Source organism: Balaenoptera acutorostrata, chromosome 15 (genome assembly GCF_949987535.1).
Source record: "Balaenoptera acutorostrata chromosome 15, mBalAcu1.1, whole genome shotgun sequence".
NCBI classification, from domain to species: domain Eukaryota; kingdom Metazoa; phylum Chordata; class Mammalia; order Artiodactyla; family Balaenopteridae; genus Balaenoptera; species Balaenoptera acutorostrata.
Window position 1 is genome coordinate 48,864,058 of NC_080078.1, and position 21,395 is coordinate 48,885,452.

General features: G+C 36.9%; 2 protein-coding genes across 6 annotated transcripts in view; one reads left to right on the forward strand and one right to left on the reverse strand.

Moving 5' to 3' along the window:
• NDUFAF5 (NADH:ubiquinone oxidoreductase complex assembly factor 5) overlaps positions 1 to 7,464 on the reverse strand; it is a 35,477-nt gene extending 28,013 nt beyond the window's left edge. For 2 of the 4 annotated variants that reach the window (XR_009005377.1, XM_057528947.1), the window contains exons 1-3: positions 7,165 to 7,462; positions 4,897 to 4,937; positions 14 to 77 (exon numbers count right to left, since the gene is read on the reverse strand). Coding sequence is in view for 3 of the 4 variants with exons in the window: in XM_057528947.1 (XP_057384930.1) it covers positions 14 to 77; positions 4,897 to 4,937; positions 7,165 to 7,416 (357 nt within the window). In the remaining variant the exon portion in view is untranslated. Of the gene's footprint in view, positions 1 to 13; positions 78 to 4,896; positions 4,938 to 7,164 lie in introns of all 4 variants that reach the window. The other 2 variants (XM_057528949.1, XM_057528948.1) reach the window with 2 other exon arrangements.
• A 42-nt stretch (positions 7,465 to 7,506) lies between these two features.
• The window catches only part of ESF1 (ESF1 nucleolar pre-rRNA processing protein homolog), a 58,873-nt gene continuing 44,984 nt past the window's right edge, over positions 7,507 to 21,395 (forward strand). Inside the window, exons 1-6 of one of the 2 annotated variants that reach the window (XM_007165269.2) lie at positions 7,507 to 7,578; positions 8,639 to 9,320; positions 14,580 to 14,989; positions 15,602 to 15,715; positions 18,014 to 18,114; positions 19,113 to 19,265. In XM_007165269.2, coding sequence (XP_007165331.2) covers positions 8,681 to 9,320; positions 14,580 to 14,989; positions 15,602 to 15,715; positions 18,014 to 18,114; positions 19,113 to 19,265 — 1,418 coding nt within the window. In that variant the 5' untranslated portion in view covers positions 7,507 to 7,578; positions 8,639 to 8,680. Of the gene's footprint in view, positions 7,579 to 7,610; positions 7,764 to 8,638; positions 9,321 to 14,579; positions 14,990 to 15,601; positions 15,716 to 18,013; positions 18,115 to 19,112; positions 19,266 to 21,395 lie in introns of those variants that run through there. The other variant, XM_007165270.3, reaches the window with a different exon arrangement.

Sequence of the window (21,395 nt, forward strand, 5' to 3'; positions counted from 1 at the left end):
CAAATAAACATACCTTATTCAAATGTTGTGCTATGTAACCTCTTCCACAACCGACATCCAAAGCAAAGGGGAAATCTCTGAAAAACAGACACAGAAGTCATATTTGTTTATAATAAAACAGTCCATAAATAATTATTAAAAACTAATTTTCTAGCTTTTGCACAGCAAAGGAAACCATAAACAAGACCAAAAGACAACCCTCAGAATGGGAGAAAATATTTGCAAATGAAGCAACTGACAAAGGATTAATCTCCAAGATTTACAAGCAGCTCATGCAGCTCAATAACAAAAAAACGAACAACCCAATCCAAAAATGGGCAGAAGATCTAAATAGACATTTCTCCAAAGAAGATATACAGATGGCCTACAGACACATGAAAGAATGCTCAACATCATTAATCATTAGAGAAATGCAAATCAAAACTACAATGAGATATCATCTCACACCGGTCAGAATGGCCATCATCAAAAAATCTAGAAACAGTAAATGCTGGAGAGGGTGTGGAGGAAAGGGAACACTCTTGCACTGTTGGTGGGAATGTAAATTGATACAGCCACTATGGAGAACAGTATGGAGGTTCCTTAAAAAACTACAAATAGAACTACCATACGACCCAGCAATCCCACTACTGGGCATATACCCTGAGAAAACCATAGGTCAAAAAGAGTCATGTACCAAAATGTTCATTGCAGCTCTATTTACAATAGCCAGGACATGGAAGCAACCTAAGTGTCCATCGACAGATGAATGGATAAAGAAGATGTGGCACATATATACAATGGAATATTACTCAGCCATAAAAAGAAATGAAATGGAGGTATTTGTAATGAGGTGGATGGAGTTAGTCTGTCATACAGAGTGAAGTAAGTCAGAAAGAGAAAAACAAATACAGTATGCTAACATATATATATGGAATCTAAGGGAAAAAAAAAAAAAAAAAAAGGCCATGAAGAACCTAGTGGCAAGACAGGAATAAAGACACAGACCTACTAGAGAATGGACTTGAGGATATGGGGAGGGGGTGGGGTGAGATGTGACAGGGTAAGAGAGTGTCATGGACATATATACACTACCAAATGTAAAATAGATAGCTAGTGGGAAGCAGCCGCATAGCACAGGGAGATCAGCTCGGTGCTTTGTGACCACCTAGAGGGGTGGGATGGGGAGGGTGGGAGGGAGGGAGATGCAAGAGGGAAGAGAAATGGGAACATATTGTATATGTATAACTGATTCACTTTGTTATAAAGCAGATGCTAACACACTATTGTAAGGCAATTATACTTCAATAAAGATGTTTGAGAAAAAAAAAACAAACAAACAAAAAAAAAACAAACCACAATCCAATACTGCTACATAGAATGGCTAAAATTAAAAAGACAGACATACCATCTGTCTGATATAGACCAACAGAAATTCGAATACACTGCTTAAGGGAGAAAAAAATTGGTCAGTTTCTCTGGAGAACTGTGTGGCAGAATCTACTAAAGCTAAAAAAAAAAAAAACAAAAAAAACCATTTTCTTTAACCCAGCAATTCAACTCCTAGTTAAATACCCAAAACAAATGTGCACCAAAATATACAAAGATATTCACAGCAGCACTATTTGTATTGATAGAATCCTAAACTAAAAAATACTAATGCCCACCAATAGCAGAATGGATAAATGAATTGTATCGTGCATTCAACTCAAATAATTCACCCACAGCAAGGAGAACGAACAAAATACATCTACATACAACAGCACAGATGTATCTTATAACTTAATGTTGAACAAAAGATGTCAGATACTAAAGAATACATATGATTTTATTCCATTTATATAGAGTTCAAAAGAGATAAAAGATGGTGCTAGCATTTAGAATAGTGGTTACCCTTGGAAGGTTGATTCATGTTCTATTTCTTGGCCTGGTTGTTGATTACATGGATGTGTTCAGTTCGTGAAAATTAGTCAATTTGCATACTTATGATTTTTGCACTTTTCAACATGTTGTCATTTTTCAATTAACATTTTATGTATAAAAGTAAACATTGGCTGTTTTTCCTAAGATTGTGGCCTGAGGCTGGAGGACAGCAGCCATCTTGTGACAGCAACTTCATCGTAGATTCTTTCTTCAATTAATGCACGATTGTCAAATTAATTGACTTTAGGCCAAATAAAGATGACTTGGAAACAAAAAAAAAAAAAAAAAACTAATTTTCTTAAGTAAAAACATTTTAGTGAACACAGCTTTCAAAAAAGTTATATCATCTGCCTTTGCTACCTTGCCTCACAAGGTGCATCCATCAGAGAACACACCAGACACGGCAAGTCTGTCTGGCCTAGCCACTCACAGGACCTCACAACCAATAACTTTCCATAAGGTTGCTCCATGATGTGGATGTGAAGAACTGACTTAGTGGGGGGTATTTTAATTTGATAATATACCCAGATAAAGAATGAAAAGAAGTTAATGTAAATGAACATGAAAATATTTGGCATACCTATCAGGAACTTATTACTTACCCCTACTTCTCAAATTTGTGATGACTTAGAAATCATCATCTGAAATACCATGAAGTATAACATGATAAACTAAAAACCAAACAAAATATCAACTAAATAACAGCTAACTTTTACTTAAATCTTACCAGGTTCAAAGCAGTGTGCTAAGTATGCAGAGTTAAGTAAGTCAATCCAAGGTCACTCAACTAATAAGCAACAGTCAGAACTTGAATTCAGTCAGTTTGAATCCTGAACCAGAACTATTATCCCCTATGCAATGCTGTCTCCTCCAAATATATGTCATACTAAATCAGTTTACACATCCAATTGTGGGTCATAGGTTTAAGAAAAATTTGTGACAAAAATTTTTTTAATTTTATCCACTAATAACATTTTTCCTATTGGAAGCAAGAGTTCCTTTTCAATTTCTGTTAAAAACCTATGTCAAAAATATAGAACACCAGTACACAGCTGGAGAACCACTGGTGAGAGAACCATTTATTTACCTAATGTCCTCAATCTTGATTGTGAACACAGGCAGTGTGGCCTGGGGAAGCATATAGCCTTTGCAATCACAAAGACACGAGTTAGAATTCTGGGCCTGCAATTTACTGGCTCTGTGACCACAGACAAGTGATTTAATCTTGCTGGATCTCAGTTTCCCCATCTATAAAATGGAAAAGTTACTACCTTCCTCAGGGTTGGTATGAGAATTTTATGAAACAGTGCATGTAAAGTATTCAGCACAGTACAAATGTTCAACAATAGTTAGGACTTATTATTATCACCGACTTTAACAATACTAAGTAGGCTTCAGATAGCACAAATAAGACATTTAATAATCTGTTGGATTAGTTTAAAAAAATAAACATAAGATCAGTGTTGACAATACAAGCTATTCTAATAATAGAACATTAGTGTAAGACATTTTAGACTGTTATTTTTAATAATTTAATTCCAAAGAGTTACTGTTATTTTAAGACATGCTTTTAGCCAAAATCACAGTTTTCTCCACAGACCTGTGTTTTGCTCAGTACTATGACATAAAAAGACTGTAAAATCCAATCGGACTTGGAAAATTTAATGTTTCATTTATTAAATTGCAAATGACCTACAATCCAGGCAAATGAATGACTACAGTATAGAGAATTAGCTATTTTTCAGATTTTTAAAATAACGAAACCAATGAAACAGATGAAATGAGGGTGATTTTTGCAACAATGAAGAATTTTTTTTTAAACCTTATGAAACTGATTCACCCCAAGACTCTTTTAAGTAGCCAGGATATATCCAAAATATGATTTCAAGAGTTTGTGATTTTACAAAATTCCCCTTTTTTGAATAGACAAATGTAATAAATTCATCCCATATTGGTCTAATTTAATGTGTGTCTTTTATACAAAAGAGCACAAAAAGTGATTTGCTAACATCACAGAGCAATTCTATAGCAAAGCCATTATTTAACTGTGGTTCCTGCCACCTGGCTGTAAACTCAAAGCTTTTGTTATGCCTAATATAGAGCAATGAATCCATCAAGGTTTTAATAATATTCAATGAAGGTGTTCTTTTCTCAAATCTGCCTCTATATAACTGTCATAAAACCCTTATTGCTATTAATAATACCTAAGATATAATGGCCAAAGTCTCATATAACTTGATGGGGGAACAAATCTAGTTAGACTCTCTCCTTCACTTACATGGTAAAAGGTTCTGTTATAATTTTAAACTTTTAAAGTTAGGTTTAGTAAATCTTAAAATTCACATGTCAATTATATCCATTTTTGGAGCAATCTTTCCATTACTCGCGTTTGACCAAATCAAGTGGAATAGCCATTCAGTCTTGGAGAGAAGCTGAGTTGTGCTTCCATTCATTCTTTTTTAAGACAACAATGAAGAAAAGAATACTTACTCTCTCAGACATAAAAAAAAGAGAGATCTAAGAGTGATTAAAATCACTAATCCTGGTAATAAATTCATCTAGATTCTGCCATTCCAGATATCAAGTTCTCAGCATTTAATTTCTCAAGCCTTCATTCAAAAGTTGATTGGGGCTTCCCTGGTGGTGCAGTGGTTAAGAATCCACCTGCCAATGCAGGGGACACGGGTTCGAGCCCTGGTCCGGGAAGATCCCACATGCCACGGAGCAACTAAGCCCGTGCGCCACAACTACTGAGCCTGCGTGCCACAACTACTGAAGCCTGCACGCCTAGAGCCCGTGCTCTGCCATTAGAGAAGCCACTGCAATGAGAAGCCCGTGCACCACAACAAAGAGTAGCCCCCGCTCGCCGCAACTAGAGAAAGACCACGCGCAGCAACAAAGACCCAACGCAGCCAAAAATAAATTAATTAGTATATTAAAAACATAATTAAAAAGAAAAGTTGATTGTATTTTATTATGACAATCATCACTTACCTGGCTATGTCATATACACGGTCTGCAATCCGACTTCCAACCTGACAGATTATAAGAGGCAATGAAGTTAAGATGAGTAGGTTTAACAGAGAAGTAACACTTTTTCCAGTATTCAACAATCCATAGGTTACTTATGTTTCAACATGTTAAGTTCCCTTTATCCCTTTTTCAATTTGACCTCAGCAACTTTCTTTTCAAATTCTGAATAGGAACATCATAAATTAAAGGAAACACACTGAGTTAATTACTTCAGAAGTCAATTTAAGGAAAGAAGACTAAACACTATATATATATATATATATACACACACATATATATGTATATATATGACTTTATATTCCATATGATACAAGAATGCAAGGCCAAAAAGCAACAGGATACCCCAATTAAAAAATAAAAATCAACAGGAACATAACAAGCACATTATTGTCTATAGATATTAGCATGAGGTATGTGAAAGTGAAAAATTAGTTAGCTGGGGATTATTACAGATCAATGTATAAGTGATCACTTAATAAAAACTCTATTATTTGATAACTACTAACAAATTTTGTGGAACTCCTAAATGAGTAAACAACTTTTCTGAGCAACATCTGCAAATTAGAAGTCAGCCAAATCTGAAGAAACCTCCTCAATCCCACCCTAATTTAAAAGAGGTCATAAGGTAGGCACCTCCGTTTTGCTGGGCTAGCTTCGTCTGGCAGGAATAAAGATCTGGGAGCCTAATATTCCACTCATTCCCTTATAAACATCCCAGAGTTTCTATTAGGACTTGAAAGTTCAGAACATATGTGTATTTGCTTTGGGGGGGGAAGGAGGGGTAAGGGAGGAGGGACAGCAGAAGTCTTTTCCCAGAGGACTCCACTGTGTACATCATTCCTAATATGAATACCTTTTGTTTATTATTTTTAAAAAACTCCCATATACTTTATCTCATCTATTCTAGTCCTGAACACTGGTGAGGCCTCAGTCAAGTTGCAATCCAGGTGCTTTTCTTGGAGAAGAGTGGCTGGAAACTCACATCTTCTAAGTACATGTCACCATGAACCCTGAGGACAGAGTCACTCATCTGATCAGGCCAGGACTTGCACAGAGCTCTGCCCAAAGTAGGGGCAGTAAATGTTGGCTGCATTGGCTTGAAAGAACTCATTACACTTGATTTCAATTTCAGTCCATCCCTGAAGAAACACGAGGCCTGAGCTCTGTGCTGCCTGTCCAGAAAGCAGAAACCTGTTCAAGTCCCTAGTCCATCTAGGCAGAGAGGAAGAGGTCTCTCAAACCAGCACAGACAAATCAGAGATCTTAATTTATCTTAATGAGTCTTCCTAAAACACGAACCAGAGCCCATCACTCCATTGCTTAAAAGCATTCAACAGTCTCACATTCCTCTAGAGCCATGTTGGCCAACAGAAAAACAATCAGAGCTACATGAGCAACTTAATATTTTCTAGTAGCCATTTTTAAAAGGGTAAAGAAATTAATTTTAACATTTTATTTAACCCAATATATCAAAAATAGAACTTCAACATGTAATCAATGTAAAAAGATATTAAGGAAATATTTTACATCCTCTGTTCACATTGTCACTGAAATCCCGTGTATTTTACATTTACTGCCCATCTCAAAGGGACATTCAAGTGCTCAATAGCTACATGCGGCCAGAAATGACCATATCGAATGGAGAGCTGAGATGGAGAAGAAAATCCGAAGTCCTCACCCATTAAGGCCCTCGTAAGCTGGGCCCTCCCTGACCTCCCAATGGAGGTTCCTGGAAGCCTCAACAAGATCCTTTCGGCCTCAGGGGCTCTGGGTTTGTCTTTCCCTTTGCCTACAAGGCTTTTCCCCCCAGATCCCAGCCTGGCTAATTCCTCATCACGTCGTCTGCCCGAGCGGCCTTCCCTGACCATTGCAGTCACCTTACTACTTCACTTTGTTACCTGGCCTTACTTCTTTAGCTGAAATTATATTTTTTTGTTCACTGTCTCGCCTCCCACAAGAATGAAATCTCCTGAGAACAGCGGTCTTACTTTGCCCTGGTCACACCTGTAATACAGGCACCATCTGCCGAGGTTATGAATGAATGAAGAGCAACTTACAAACACCGGCGCCCGGTCGCTGGGAGACTACAGCAGAGGCCCAGACAGGCCGGTCGGCTGCTCAAGGTCACACAGCGAGGTGGGGGCGGCCGGGGCCTGGCCGGAGCTCCCGGACCCGAAGCCAAGGCTCGGCGCCGCCCTCCCCGCCGTCCCCGCCGTCCCGCTGACTCACCTCCTCCTTCAGGTAGTCAAACTTTATCCGCTCAGGCTGCCGGGCCGCCCAGTTCTTCTGTTTCCTCTTCAAATCCCGATCGAATATGTTTAGGGATCTGGGCGAGGCGCTGCCCAGGGAAGAGACGCCGGAGGCCACCTTCCTGAAGCCGACGTTCTTCGCGGGGACCCCCGCCGCTGGAGGTCGCCGCCACTGGGGCGGGAACCTGGTCAGCCGCAGCATCTCCAGCGGCGACGCCGCTTGCAGGCGCATTTATCGTGCGCATGCGCCGCAGCTTCAACGAGGACTCTGGAGAGCTTCACCGAGGGAAAGCGGAAGAAGTTTGGCCCAGTTCGCGTGCCATTACGGCTGCGCGTCACGCTGAGGATTGTGGGAGTGAGGGCTGACGTGAGGCTCGGAGAGGTCTCGGAGTTGGTGAGTGGGGTTAGGTTCCAGAAAAAGGGCTTGTCGAGGGGGCAGAATCGGTCTGTGACAGGGTCTCCGTCGGATTCGTGAGAGCCGCGCTCTTCCTCCTTGCCTTTCCGACTTCTTTCTTCAGGCTTTCTTGCTCTTCCTCCGGGTCGTGTTGAGGGACCTCAGCCCCAAAGCGGCTCTCTGAGGTTTGGGTGTTGGGAAGGAGATCCTAGTTCCGGGCTCACCCTGGTGTTCCCCGCGTTAGAGGGTGGGTAGAAGGGGAGGGTGGGCTACAGAGATGAGGGCGGGCGTCGGAGATGAGGTCAGGTCGCCTTCCCCTCTCCGAATATCTGGAGTGTATCAAGTGCTTTCGTTCTAAACATTCATACGCATTAGCTCTAATAGTTGAATGAAATGGTACCTACCCTACCCCATAAGGCTGTTCAGAGGGTTAAATGTTTAATTGTATGAGTGCATCATAGTCAGGTCTTGCTTTTGAAACAAAGCACTACTACCATGTATTTATTAACTAGAGTGAGACTTCACCAGATTCATGAAGGGTGGTAGTATATAAAGAGGGAACTTTGAACTAAACCTGAATTGATTTTGGTTTGTTTAGTTAGGAGACTAGCCACGTAGAAGTAAATGCTGTTCCGGGTAGAATGAAGTAAGGATTAACGGAGAGAATGGGACCAGAACGTGAAGAAACAAATAAGACCAACTGAGACTTAGGAATTTTTTGTTTTTAACTTGTAATACATACAAGTATACAAGTAGAAATATAGGATATCTAAGTGAGGGCAGTTGGCTAGTAATCATTTGCCCCCCTCCATAAAGACCTGGAATTCTGCTTGATTTTGCCTTAAATTTATTTCTGCATATGATCTGTACTCAAAAGAAGATATTCTGATAGTTTTTTATTTTCTGCATGTGACTCAAAATGAGTTTGGGAAAGGAAATTAGACCTGTTACTTTTATTTTACTTACATTTACCTTAGAATACAGTATTGTGAATTAATATTTTCCCAAAGCATCTTATTTAATTCTATTAGTAACCTTTCATTATTGTTTTATTTTTTAGTGTTTGGTTTCTTCAAGCATTTGCCCAGTCAGACATTTAAAAATGGCATCCAAACAAGAAATAATGAGTGACCAGCGGTTTAGGCGGGTTGCAAAGGACCCGAGATTTTGGGAAATGCCAGAAAAGGATCGAAAAATCAAAATTGACAAGAGATTTCGAGCAATGTTTCATGACAAAAAGTTCAAATTGAATTATGCTGTGGATAAAAGAGGACGCCCCATCAACCATAGCACTACAGAGGACTTGAAGCGTTTTTACGACCTTTCAGATTCTGATTCGGATCTCTCTGATGAAGATAATAAAGCAATGAACCAAAAGAAAATGAAGAAGAAAAAACCCCAGACTAAAAATGAAAAAGAATCAAAAAATCTTGTTGAGGAGAAAAAGAAAGAAACCAAGAAAATTAATCAAAAGGATTCTGGAAAGAAGAATGATTTAGGTAACTCTGGGAGAATTCAGAAAATGAAAACCTCGTGCAAATCTAAGAAGATAGAGTCAATAAGTCCCAAGAACGATAGCAAAGAATTTATGCAAAAAAGTACAAAAGGGAAGAAAACCATTGTTCAACATAATATAGACTTGTTTCCCAAAGGAAAATTAAGAACAGTAGACTCAGGCACCTCTGAAATTGCGCAGTCTCCCAAAGTCAAGTATTCTGAGACAGGAAGAGAAATACAATCAGGTTGGTTGGAAAGAGCTAAAGATTCTTTGGTATTACATTACTTATTTTTATACTGGTCTTTTAAAAAAGGAAATATATGTAATAAGTATTTTCATAGTATCATAAAAGTGGTCAAATGCTTATTTGGAAGTATAAAGCTATGAAAGAAAAAATACCATATGATAATGAATTTTTGATTTGATGCTATAATGGCTAGAAGAGAGACAAATAAAAATTTAGGTCTTGAGGCTAAACAGTGATTCTGATTTGTGGTGGGCACTAGTGACAGCTAGGTTCTTCAACCAGATAAAATGTTACATGGTCTCATCACAGGATAAAAAGAGGTGTGTCTGAAGAAGGTAAGTAGAGTTGGGTGCTCATTCCTTCCTTCATTCATTCAACTCCTTTTAGTAACTAATATGTGGCAGATAGAACATTGAGTAAGACATGGTTCCCCCATCTCAGGGCTACTGTTAGTGTATATGACACCTGTGCAAATTAGAAAAAGAGGTGCCCTTCTGGACACAGCACTTCCAGAGCTCACAGTTTGGTGAGGACAGCACCTTTGAGGGAGGTACAGGTTCTTTTCCCCTGAACAGACACAGCACTCCTGCAGGGTGTATGGCTTGGTGATTGGAGTTTGGCCTTGATTTCAGCCCTTCTTGACCCTTTGCAGATCACCTTTTGCAAATAACAACCTGCTAAACTCTGTGCAGTGGCACTGGTCTAAAGCAGTACTGTCCAATAGAAATATATAATTTTGAATTTTCTAGTGGACACTTTAAAAAGTAAGAAGAAACAGGTGAAATTAATTTTATTAATATATTTTATTTAACCTAATATATCAAAAATTATTTCAATATGTAATCAACATAAAACATGTAATGGGATATTTTATATTCTATTTTCATACTAATAGCAAGTTGGATGAGCCATCTTTCAGGTACTCAATTGCCACATGTGGCTGCTGGCTACCTTATTGGACAGTGCAGATCTAAAGCAGAAGAAATTAATCAGAACCATAATACAAAATAGAGTAATTTAAAGTGCCATAGAAGAACAGGGCTCTGAGAATTCGGAGGAGGAGGTCACTCAAGATATGGTAATCAGTAAAATTCATAGGTGAAGTGCTGTTTTGGTTGGGGTTTGGAAGAATTAAATTTGGGATTCAGAGTATTCTACATGGAAAGAACTTTCTGATCAGAGATACGGCTGGGCTTGCTCAGAAGAGATCAGTATTCCCATTTGATTAGATAATAAGGTGTCTGAAAGGGTGAGCGAATAATAAAGCTAGAAATGGTTGTTTGAAGCTAAGTGAGAAACATCTGACTCTAGTTCATGTTTACAAGTTTTCTAAGCTTATTAAAGTGTTGCGTCACCTCTGGCAGCAGGAAATTTTGAGTGTTGGTATTGCTGATGGTTGATGTTGTAACTGAAAATTGGTGATGTTCAGATAAGCCAGACAAAGGCTGGCTGTGATTACAGGACCCAAGGAAGGTAGGCATCAGGAAGAGGCAGAGAGAAGTCTTGACAGGCCTCTGGGAAGGTAGGAAGTATCAGGCAGTGGACAGAATTCTAAATAGCAGGGACTAGGGGTCAGGGGTGAGATTTGTAGTGGAACCAGACAGCAAACTGAGGTATAGGGACAAGGGATGCAAGTCTGGTTACTGAAAGTGGAGAATAAGATCAGGCTGGGAACAGCAGCAAGGTTGGCTTGATGCTGAGTTTGTGAGCGAAGTTAGTCTAGCATCCTTCAAATTTCACTAGATTTAGGGCATTAGATTAATATAACATATCCATATAATCCTTGGGGTTGATTTTACAGAATCTTTTGACGTATCTTTTTAAATTTAATTTTCTCAGTAACCATGAGAAATTAGGATATATTCATTAGGAAACAAGTGATCTATGTGAGGATACACAGAGCTGGGCCAGTAACTCAGGTCTTTGACTCTTTCTACCCCAGCATGTTGTTTGCTGTAATTTACATTGGTTCCACAGTCTAGAAAAAGCATTATCTGTAAGTAGAGATCAAGTGACTCCACCAGCACTATCTTTTTTTCTTTATTCATTCATGACTTATCATTCTAGCAAGTACTGTGTACAAGGGGCTTTTTAAGTGCTATGAGGTAAAGATGATGTAAGGAGTTGCAGTTTAATATTACGTATCATTTTAAAATGTTGATGCCCAGCACTTGCACTCCTAAGAATTTATTTTAGGTAAACAATTGGACATGTGTTTAAAGAATTGTGCATTATAGCATTGTTTTTAAAATTTTTAAAATAGTAACATAAAATCATTAGGGGATTGATTAAATAAGTTATGATATATCCAAATATGTTCATGACAGACGAAGTTTGAAAAATAGGTTACATGGGAATTCCCTGGTGGTCCCATAGTTAAGACTCTACACTTTCACTGCTGAGGGCACGGGTTCCATCCCTGTTCAGGGAACTAAGATCCCGAAAGCTATGTGGTGCGGCCAAAAAAAAAAAAAAACATAGGTTACAAAATAGAATAAATGGTATGACTAGCTACTTAAATTAGTGGGCATATCATAGAAAACAAATTTAGGGAGTTATGTACCAAAATAACCACTCAGTTATCTCTGAATGAAAAATTACTAGTCATCTTTATTTTCTTTGCTCAACCATATTTTCTTAATTTTTTACAGTGAGCATTCATTACTTTTATAATCAGAGGGAAAATGATAAAGCATTTTTTTAAAGTAGCTGAATAATAGTAGTGTTTATAGTCACTACTAGAGCAGTACCATCTAGGAATAGAGGCAGTTACTTATTTTTCTAGTCCCTCATTATTTAGAATAAGGCTTTGTACAAGGTAGGCTCTGAACAAACGTTTAGTGAATGAATAAATATTCTGAATGTACTTGATATTGTCAAAAATTTTAAAATACTAGATCTCTTTAAGTCTCCCATGTATCAATTTATTATACAACCCCAAATGTGATATGTGTACCATTGTCATGTGAGAAGATGTCATATGTCAGGTGATACTCAAACTTTTTTTATATTAATAGTTACGTAGTTCAACATCTTAGGTAAAAAAATGTAACCACCATATCACATTTGTGGCTTCAGGGATATTGTTTAGAACAAGCTAATATTTTTAATTAAAAAAAATTCAGCTTCATGAAAAATATCAGTGACAGGCAAAAATCATGAAAATTGTATAGTAATAACTGATGTTTGAGAAATATTGCAATATTAGATAGAGCTCTATCCCCAAGGTGTTATTTTAAGCAAGTTGCTTAAAAGTGAATTCTAATGCTTATCTAATAGTAACTTTCTTTCACTATCATGGTGGTGTTTTTCTGATCCCATTTATAGAACTTATGATAATGCCTTTTTTTGGCTTTTTCACATCTACTAGTTAGTTATCTTTTATTACTCCCGCCTCTTGTGGTACTAAAATAAAGCTCAGTTCCTACTTTCCTCCTAACAAAACTCCTTTTCATTTGGTCTCAGGTCGGGCATCTTTTTGAAGCCTTCCTTATTATAAATACCTCTCTGCCGGCAAATTTAGGTGTTTCTCTCTGTGGTGCTTTAGAACATAATTTCATAAATCAGTAAATGATTTCTTTTGTTTATGAGCTCATGAAGAGCATGGGATCATGTTATAAACCATCTCCCTTTTTGGTCCCCCCAGCTCAATTCTTTGTACATAGTACTCAATATTTGGTCAGTGAATGACTATTATAAGATTATAGGACCACTTATAGGCTCTATCCACTTAAAACCTGTGAATCAGAAACATAAGCTCCAACTTAAAGATGAATAAGATATATAAGATATATCTATACTCACACAGATATGCACAGAATAGATAGAAGCATATGATTGTTTTAGAAATAGGAAATCAGTCCTCTCTGTGTATAATGAGGGCCAAAAATAACCCAGTTTAAGGTGAAACCAGTCTTTCACTCATATATTGCTAACCATAAGTCAGTTGCAAACTTTAAGATGTAGCAGAAAAGTTATTATTTTGCTCTCTTCATAAGTGATCTTATCCACATCACAACTTTTGTTATTATATACAAGAATCAGTCAAAAATTTTATCTCCAGCTCAGACTTCTCTGAGCTGTAGACTCATACAGCCAATGGCCTTCTCTATGTCTCCTCTTAGATGGCTCAAAGGCACTTCCAGTTCAACATATCCAAAACCAAATTCATGATATACCTCCACCAAACAAACTTGTTCTCTTCCATCATTACCTCTTTTTCTGTCTGTCCATCTAACTAGCTAGCTCCTTCTGCAAGCCAAGAAGCTAGGACTCATCTTTGATACTGCCCAGATTCCCCATATCAAGCCCCTGTCACTGATTACTGTTGGTCTTACCTCCTGACTCTGTAAGTCAAGAGCGACTCACTACTCTACATCTTTCCTGCCACCAACTTAGTGCTACCTTCATTTCTCGCTAGGAATAATGTACTAACCTTTTAATTCCTTTTCACATCCACTCTTAACTCCCTCTAGTCAGGTTTTCTACACCGTTGCTGAGGTGATCTCAATATGCAAATCTGATGATGTCCCTCCTTTGAAAATAGCAGTGGCTTCTCATATGTTTTTATGATAAAGTCCAAAGCTACATGGCACCTACCTAACTCTTCAGTTTCATTTTCTACTTGACTTCTGTACAAGAAGACTTCTGGCTATCTGTAATCCAGACATGCTTGCCAGCTTTTTTCTATTAGTGGATCTTTACATATGCTTTTCTTGCTATTTGGAACATTTCCTTCACCTATTAGTCTAACCCTGACTACTTAGTTCCTCTTCATCCTTCTAGTAGCAACTCATTTATCACCTACTTAGGGACCCCTATTTTGTGCTCTCATAGCATCTTGTAACATTTCTTCTTGACACTTATCCTAGTTGTAATTTCATTTTTTTATGTGCATTGATTTGATTGATTTTATTTGATCAATAACTGTCCATCTGTCCTCTTCACCTGACTGGAAGCTTATTGAGGGCATTGATTGCTTCTCTTTTGCCAATGGTAGTATATTGAGTACCTAGCACAGAGCAGACACTCCATAAATATTGAATGAGTATATGAATCTACTTGTGTGATCTGGGTATATATTAAGATTTCTATTAAATAACTTGGTTAGGCATGAATTTTGCTGAATTTATATTTTCCTTTAGTCTGTTTCATAGAAATTATATTTTTACTGGATTTGAGGTCAAAATAACTTGGATTTAATTTAATTCAGTGTTTACGTTTTCTTAATTTCTCCCACCTTTGACCTTTTTGCAGTGGTTCCATTCATAATGGCAAGAGACAGTGATGGTCATGAAAACTCAGCAAGTAGTAAAATGTTTGACAAAGAAGCTCTGGAGGAAGATTCAGAAAGTGCTAGTGAAATAGGAGGTGATGAAGAATCTGAAGATGAAATTACAGGCATTTGTAGAGCTGTTGCTGCTGATCTTCATGATGATGATGGTGATGATGATGATGGAGGGAATGAAAATGATGAGGAGGAAGATGAAGATAAGGATAGTGAGGATGATGATGAAAGTGACAGTGGCCCCGATCTTGCGAGGGGCAAAGGCAATATAGAAACTAGTTCCGAAGATGAAGAAGATATGGCATATTTACTTCCAGAGGAATCTGGTTTTGAGCATGCTTGGAGAGAATTAGATAAAGATGCTCCTCGGGCTGATGAGGTGACCTTTTGAATAAATAAGATTATTTGTCAAGAGTACAGTATAAGTAGCTGTTATAGATGGTAGGATTGATGTCATTAAATTAACAAGGAAAAGCTTTATTGGTAAATAATACTCTTGATGATGATTCTGATTAAAACTTCTTGATACAGAATATACCTATATAAAGTACATGTCTGTCCAAGCAGATAGGGATAAACTTCTATATAAATAATTAAAAGTCACATGAAACTTTTAGAAAATTCTTGTTTTAACTAGGAGTTTATATTTCAGTTCCTACTGCACCTATTAGAAATGCTGTAGATTAATATACTCAACTTTCCTACTTATGGGTGGCAGAATAGCTTAACAAACTTGGTGGTTAAAGAATCAGCTCGTCATCGTGTTCTGATTCAAGAACTAAGAACCAATAAGAGAAAGTGCTTTTCTGTTGACAGTTTTACTTTTGTGTGACTCATCTGAAGTTTTCTCTTACATATTGAAACCACTTAAATACTATATTAATGATTTCAGGATTTGGGGAAAAGAAGGCATTATAATTTTACTATCTTAATTTTGCAAGCATTGGGAATGATATAGATTATGTCATATTTAATTTTTCTCATTTCTTAGATTACGCATCGATTAGCAGTTTGCAACATGGACTGGGATAGATTGAAGGCAAAAGATTTGCTGGCTCTGTTCAATTCATTTAAACCTAAAGGAAGTGTTATATTTTCTGTAAAGGTGAGAATTGATTTTATTTTGAAGTAAGTATTTCTAAGCATTCTAAGTTAAATCTCTTTTTTTAAAGTCATAGTTTTCCTTCTAAGGAAAATAATCTGGAAGTTGTCCAGTACAGTTAAGGCACAAAACTGATATAATAGGTATGAAAGTAAGAAAGGAAGAGCTAAAATTATTGCTCGGTTATATGATTGTGTTTAATTAAAACAAATCAACTGAAAAGCTGTTATAATAAAGCCCAGTAAAGGGACAAGGTATAAGATAAATATTAAAAAAAAATGCTTCATTACTAGCATTAACAAGAAGAAAAATTAGCAGCAGAAACATGTAAAAGCCTTAGAAATTACCTTAAACAATATGACCTATATGAAGTAAGCTGTTACTCTTGATAAATAATACTTGAAAAACTTAAATTTTGAGATACCATATTTCTAGAGAGCCCGCACAGGTATTAAGACTCCAGGCTTTGTAGTATGACAGACCTATATTCAAATCTTGATTCTGATACATGCTGTATGATCTTGTGCATTTTATTGATTAATTTCTCAAATGTGTTTTCTCCTCTAAGTAGATACAACAGTAGTATTTTTTAAGGTAGTGGTAAGGATTAAATGAAAAGGAGATAACGCTAAGTATTTAGTACAGTGCCTGAAACAGCTCTAAATTACTGTTGTTCAGTTTAAATATTTAAGATGTCAGTTCTGCAGTTTTAGTATAGTTTCAATCAAAATCTCAGTTCAAATGAAAGTTAAGAAAAAGGTTACCATTAATCATCTAAATGAATAAACAAGTGAGAATGACTCACAAGTTTTTGAGAAATCATACCAGTATAAAAGGATTCACCGTACCAGTTACAATATCTCAACATTTTATAATGCTACAGAATTTAATAGCTTTGGGTAAAAGTACAGGGATAACTTGATGGAATAGGTAGATAGAAGAGTTTGTATGATAATTTAGATCAAAATAAACTTCTTGAGTACGTGGTATTGGAACAAATGGACAAGTCCTTGTGTGGAGAGCTTAGTGCAGATCCTCAATAGCCCCAAATGATAGCCAGATGAAATAAAGAAAAAAAATTTTAAACTACAGGTAGAATAAAATAGAATGGTATTTTTGTTAAATCTTGTGTTTTAGGAGATGGGCAGTAGGAATCTCTAGACTTATAAAGAGGAAAAAAAATACAAAGAATCAACAGATGTAAGCATACATACTAAAAACTTCTGCATTGAAACCTATTTTATGCAACTTAGATGGGTAAGAAAAACTTGGATCCCCTAGTGGATAAATTAGATATTTCAAACAACTCAAAAAAGTGTACATTAGTTAATAGATGAGGGGCTTCCCTGGTGGCGCAGTGGTTGAGAATCTGCCTGCCAATGCAGGGGACACGGGTTCGAGCCCTGGTCTGGGAAGATCCCACATGCCACGGAGCAACTGGGCCCGTGAGCCACAATTACTGAGCCTGCGCGTCTGGAGCCTGTGCTCCGCAACGGGAGAGGCCGCGATAGTGAGAGGCCCGCGCAACGCGATGAAGAGTGGTCCCCGCTTGCCACAGCTAGAGAAAGCCCTCGCACAGAAACGAAGACCCAACACAGCAATCAATTAATTAGTCAATAAATAAGTAAGAATGCGAATTTCTTAAAAAAAAATAGATGAATATTAAGCCCAGTTGTATCAAAACAATGCAGATTAATACAATTATATTTCTTAAATCTCAAAAGTAGCCAAGATAGAAAAATACCAAATCTAGGCGAGTGTGAATCCTTCTTATACCAAGACTATATCTAACCTGTGTGATAAGATTGTCATCAGTTCTTTTTTATTTAAAGAATTTCTTTAAAAGAAAGCATTGGATAAGCGATATGATTTTAGGGATAAAATAGGGATTACAAAATTATTTTTCTTCATTGTTTTATATATTTCTTTAATCATTTTAATATATCTCATTTAAATTATTTAATCCAATCATTTTTACACGTGTGTGTGTGTGTGTTTATGTATCATTCCTTGAACTTAGAATCTTGTTGCACTTTTCTTAATTTTTCCCTTAGAACCCAGAATGTATGGAGGAGATATTCTATTTTTGTTCCCAAGCCCACATCTGTTAATCCCCAGCCAAAATGACTATTTTTAAGATTATTCCTCAGGATGCTTTAGCTTCCTATGGTGGGTTTGGAAGTGAAGCATTCTTGCTGTTTTCATTGAGTCCAGTTGTTTAGAGTTCCTGACCTTGACAGGTCTGTATATTATAAGAAAAGGGAAATATAAATTACATTAATCTTATTTTTTTGTGTTTAGATATATCCTTCAGAATTTGGAAAGGAGAGGATGAAGGAAGAGCAAGTTCAAGGACCAGTAGAGTTATTAAGCATTCCTGAAGATGCCCCTGAAAAGGACTGGTATTAAAACACTCTAGAAAATAAAACTAAACCTCATGAGTTTGTGTCACTAGTTCAGAATTCTGGTCACTTTAATAGTTGGGGCTAAAGTTTACACTTGTGCCATTCATGGTTAAAACAGGTTGCAAAGCAGGTTAAAGTCTGTCAGAAGTGGCACACTATTCCAGTAACATTTTTTGTGTGTATTTGTATTTCTATATTCATGAAAATTATTATTGCAGTTTTAAAAACATGTCATGATTAAACTGATTTAGGGGTCTCAGCCTCATTGCCCTGATTCAGTAAGTTTTGCTTTTTTTCTAACATGTTGCTTTTTATGTAAATGGCATTGAAACTATTTGCCTTCAAATTATGTAATTTCTCTTATTTAAGGATTAAATAGAAAAATACAAGAATAGTAGAAAAAGTTCTTAATCATCGTAATGTAGTATAGAAAAAAGTTTAAGGTAGTTTTTAATCCACTAGGTGGAGCTATATGTGCACTTAATAAAAATTGGTGGCAAAAGAGAGCAGATGAAGACCCTCAAAGAATATGCTATAGTTAAGTAAGTTGAATTTACACCATGTAGACTTGACAACACCTGAATAAAGTTTTACAAGATCAGTAATTTCTTTATAATAAAAGTCAATGCTTTCCTAGAATATTTTATAATACAGTGATCCTCTCCAGTGGTTTTACTTGAGAAGGCTGTACGTGATAGCAAAACAAACAAAAAATAGCTATTCTAAGAATTAAAATCACAGGTAAGCACATGTAGTTCTTGCTTTCCTTTTCTAGATATCAAATTCCAGTCAAAATCCCTGGTCTGTACCTTGTCAAAATAATAAATTGGCTTAAGTATTTAATGTTCATGAAGGCAAAATCATAAAGGAAGGTTGGATTGGAATAAAAACCAGTTTGTAATATATTTTTCTTGGAACAATTACATTTATTTTTTAAAGGGAGAGAGTATTTGTGTTCCTGTTTAAGTAAGCCTAATGAGTTTTTCCCCTTTTAGGACCTGTAGAGAAAAACTGAGAGATTATCAATTCAAACGACTGAAGTACTATTATGCAGTAGTAGACTGTGATTCTCTTGAAACAGCCGCTAAAATTTATGAGGATTGTGATGGCCTGGAATTCGAAAGCAGTTGCTCATTCATAGATCTAAGGTAATCTAGTATGTGTTGTACCAATTTAATCTTGTAGCACAACGTGTTTATAAGAATTGAAATACTAGAACTGGTAGTGCTCTCTGTCCTTTCACATTCTAAGAGGATTTTTTGCTTTTGGTGAACTCTCTTGTAGAACATCACTCTTAAGAAAGAAAACTGGAATGAGAAAATGCTAAAGTATTAGGTATGAGTCACCTCACATTTATGTCCTTGCAGATATGTCAGATATGTTTTTAGGATGATGGGTTTTATGTAGCAATATTTCTTTGCAACTCTCTTTTAGAACTAGGAACCCGGGTGAAGTAACTTTTTAAAAAGCATTGAGGTGGAGGCAAAGGAATTTGCTTGTAATAAACTAGTATCTCTTGATCTGTGCCATCCAATACAGTAGTCAGTAGTCAGTAGTCATATCTGGCTTATTTACATTTATTTAATTAAAAATTTAAAAAAGTTTAAACTCATTTGCTTAGTCACACTAGGCACATTTCAAGTACTTAATGACCACATGTTGGGCAGAACAGATACAGAACTTTACCGTCATCACAGAAAGTTCTTTTGGGCAATGCTGCTCAGTGAATGGTGTTGCTGGCTTTATCTTCAGACTTGGGCATTATTTCTACCACGTGCTCAGGCTTCACTGACCCGAGCTGAAAAACCTTAGGTGTTTGGGAATGTCTGTTCTAAGGAAACCGGGAAGCCGAACTACTGTACCATTTTATCATTAGCCTAGTTCTTTGAACCCAGTGAACCATTCTACTGTGACATTTTCAATAGAAATCACTTGTTTGTATCCAGGTTTGTTAGCGGCTTTGTTCTCAAAATGAAATATTTTAGGAAAAAAAAATGCATCAATTGATAATCACTGTGGCTTTCACACTTCAAAAGCATTCCAACTTGTAGAAAAATACAAGTAAAATTTTTTGTATTGATAATTTAGGGTAAGAGTTTAGCATGCTTAAGTATATAGCAAGAAGGGCATATCTCATCAAACAAGACATTTTCTTCTTTTTTCTGTTAACAGTTTCAAAAGGAGGTACTTGTTTTGGATATATAAATAGTAGTTACCAAACATTTGTTAGAATGTCAAACTCTGCGTATCATGAGTTCATGTTCACATGTTCTTTTCAGGATCATTTTATTCTTTCTGTTTCCTTTTTGGGACATTTTCATGCAGTATTAGAATAAGCTCTGGCAGTACCTAGAAAATAAGATCAATGACCATGGAAAAACTTATATTCCCTGTTCTATTTTGTCATATGTAACTTTGTAAAAGAAAATGGAATTTTCTGCTGCCATCCTGTTATCTAGGGCAGGGGTTCCCAATCCCTGGGCCGCAGGCTGGTACTGGTCTGCAGCCTGTTAGGAGCCAGGCTGCACAGCAGGAGGTAAGCGGCAGGCGAGCAAGCGAAGCTTCATCTGCTGCTCCCCATCGCTCCCCATCGCTCGCGTTACTGCCCTAAGCCTAACACCCCACCCCCACCCCCCGTCCGTGGAAAAATTCTCTTCCACGAAACCGGTCCCTGGTGCCAAAAAGGTTGGGGACCGCTGATATAGACCTAATGAACCTTAATTATTCATTCCTCCCCTCAAAAATCATTTTTGATGCAATATACAGCAGGTGCTTTTTCATGTGTGGAAATAAAATCTCCTATATAAATTACAAAACCTAAATACAATAACCATGGATCATTTCTCTTTGCTTTTTTCCTCCCATTCCTTAGCCTGATGCCTAAGAATTGTCAAACAATTACAGTGGCTAATTTACATTTAACAACTATTTATTTGTGGAAAAAATTATAAAATTGTTAAGATTTTTTTAGTCTTGAAGAATCAACTTTAAGCTTTTCCTTATTTTCAGTGACACCTCAGATCTATGATACTTTATATTCAGAGCACTTACCCATTAATAATTCTATTTGATCTTCAGAATATCATATAGCAAGCCAATGACTGAGCTATCAGGAATCTAGGTCTTTTTGAAACATGAGGGACCCATGTGTGTTTACACCTGACTCATATTAACTGACTCCTAACGCAGGGTTTCTGCCTACACAGACTTCACTCAAATTTGGTGGAATTACAGATTTATAGCTTAGGAATTTCAGAAATTTTGTGCCAAGGTTATTT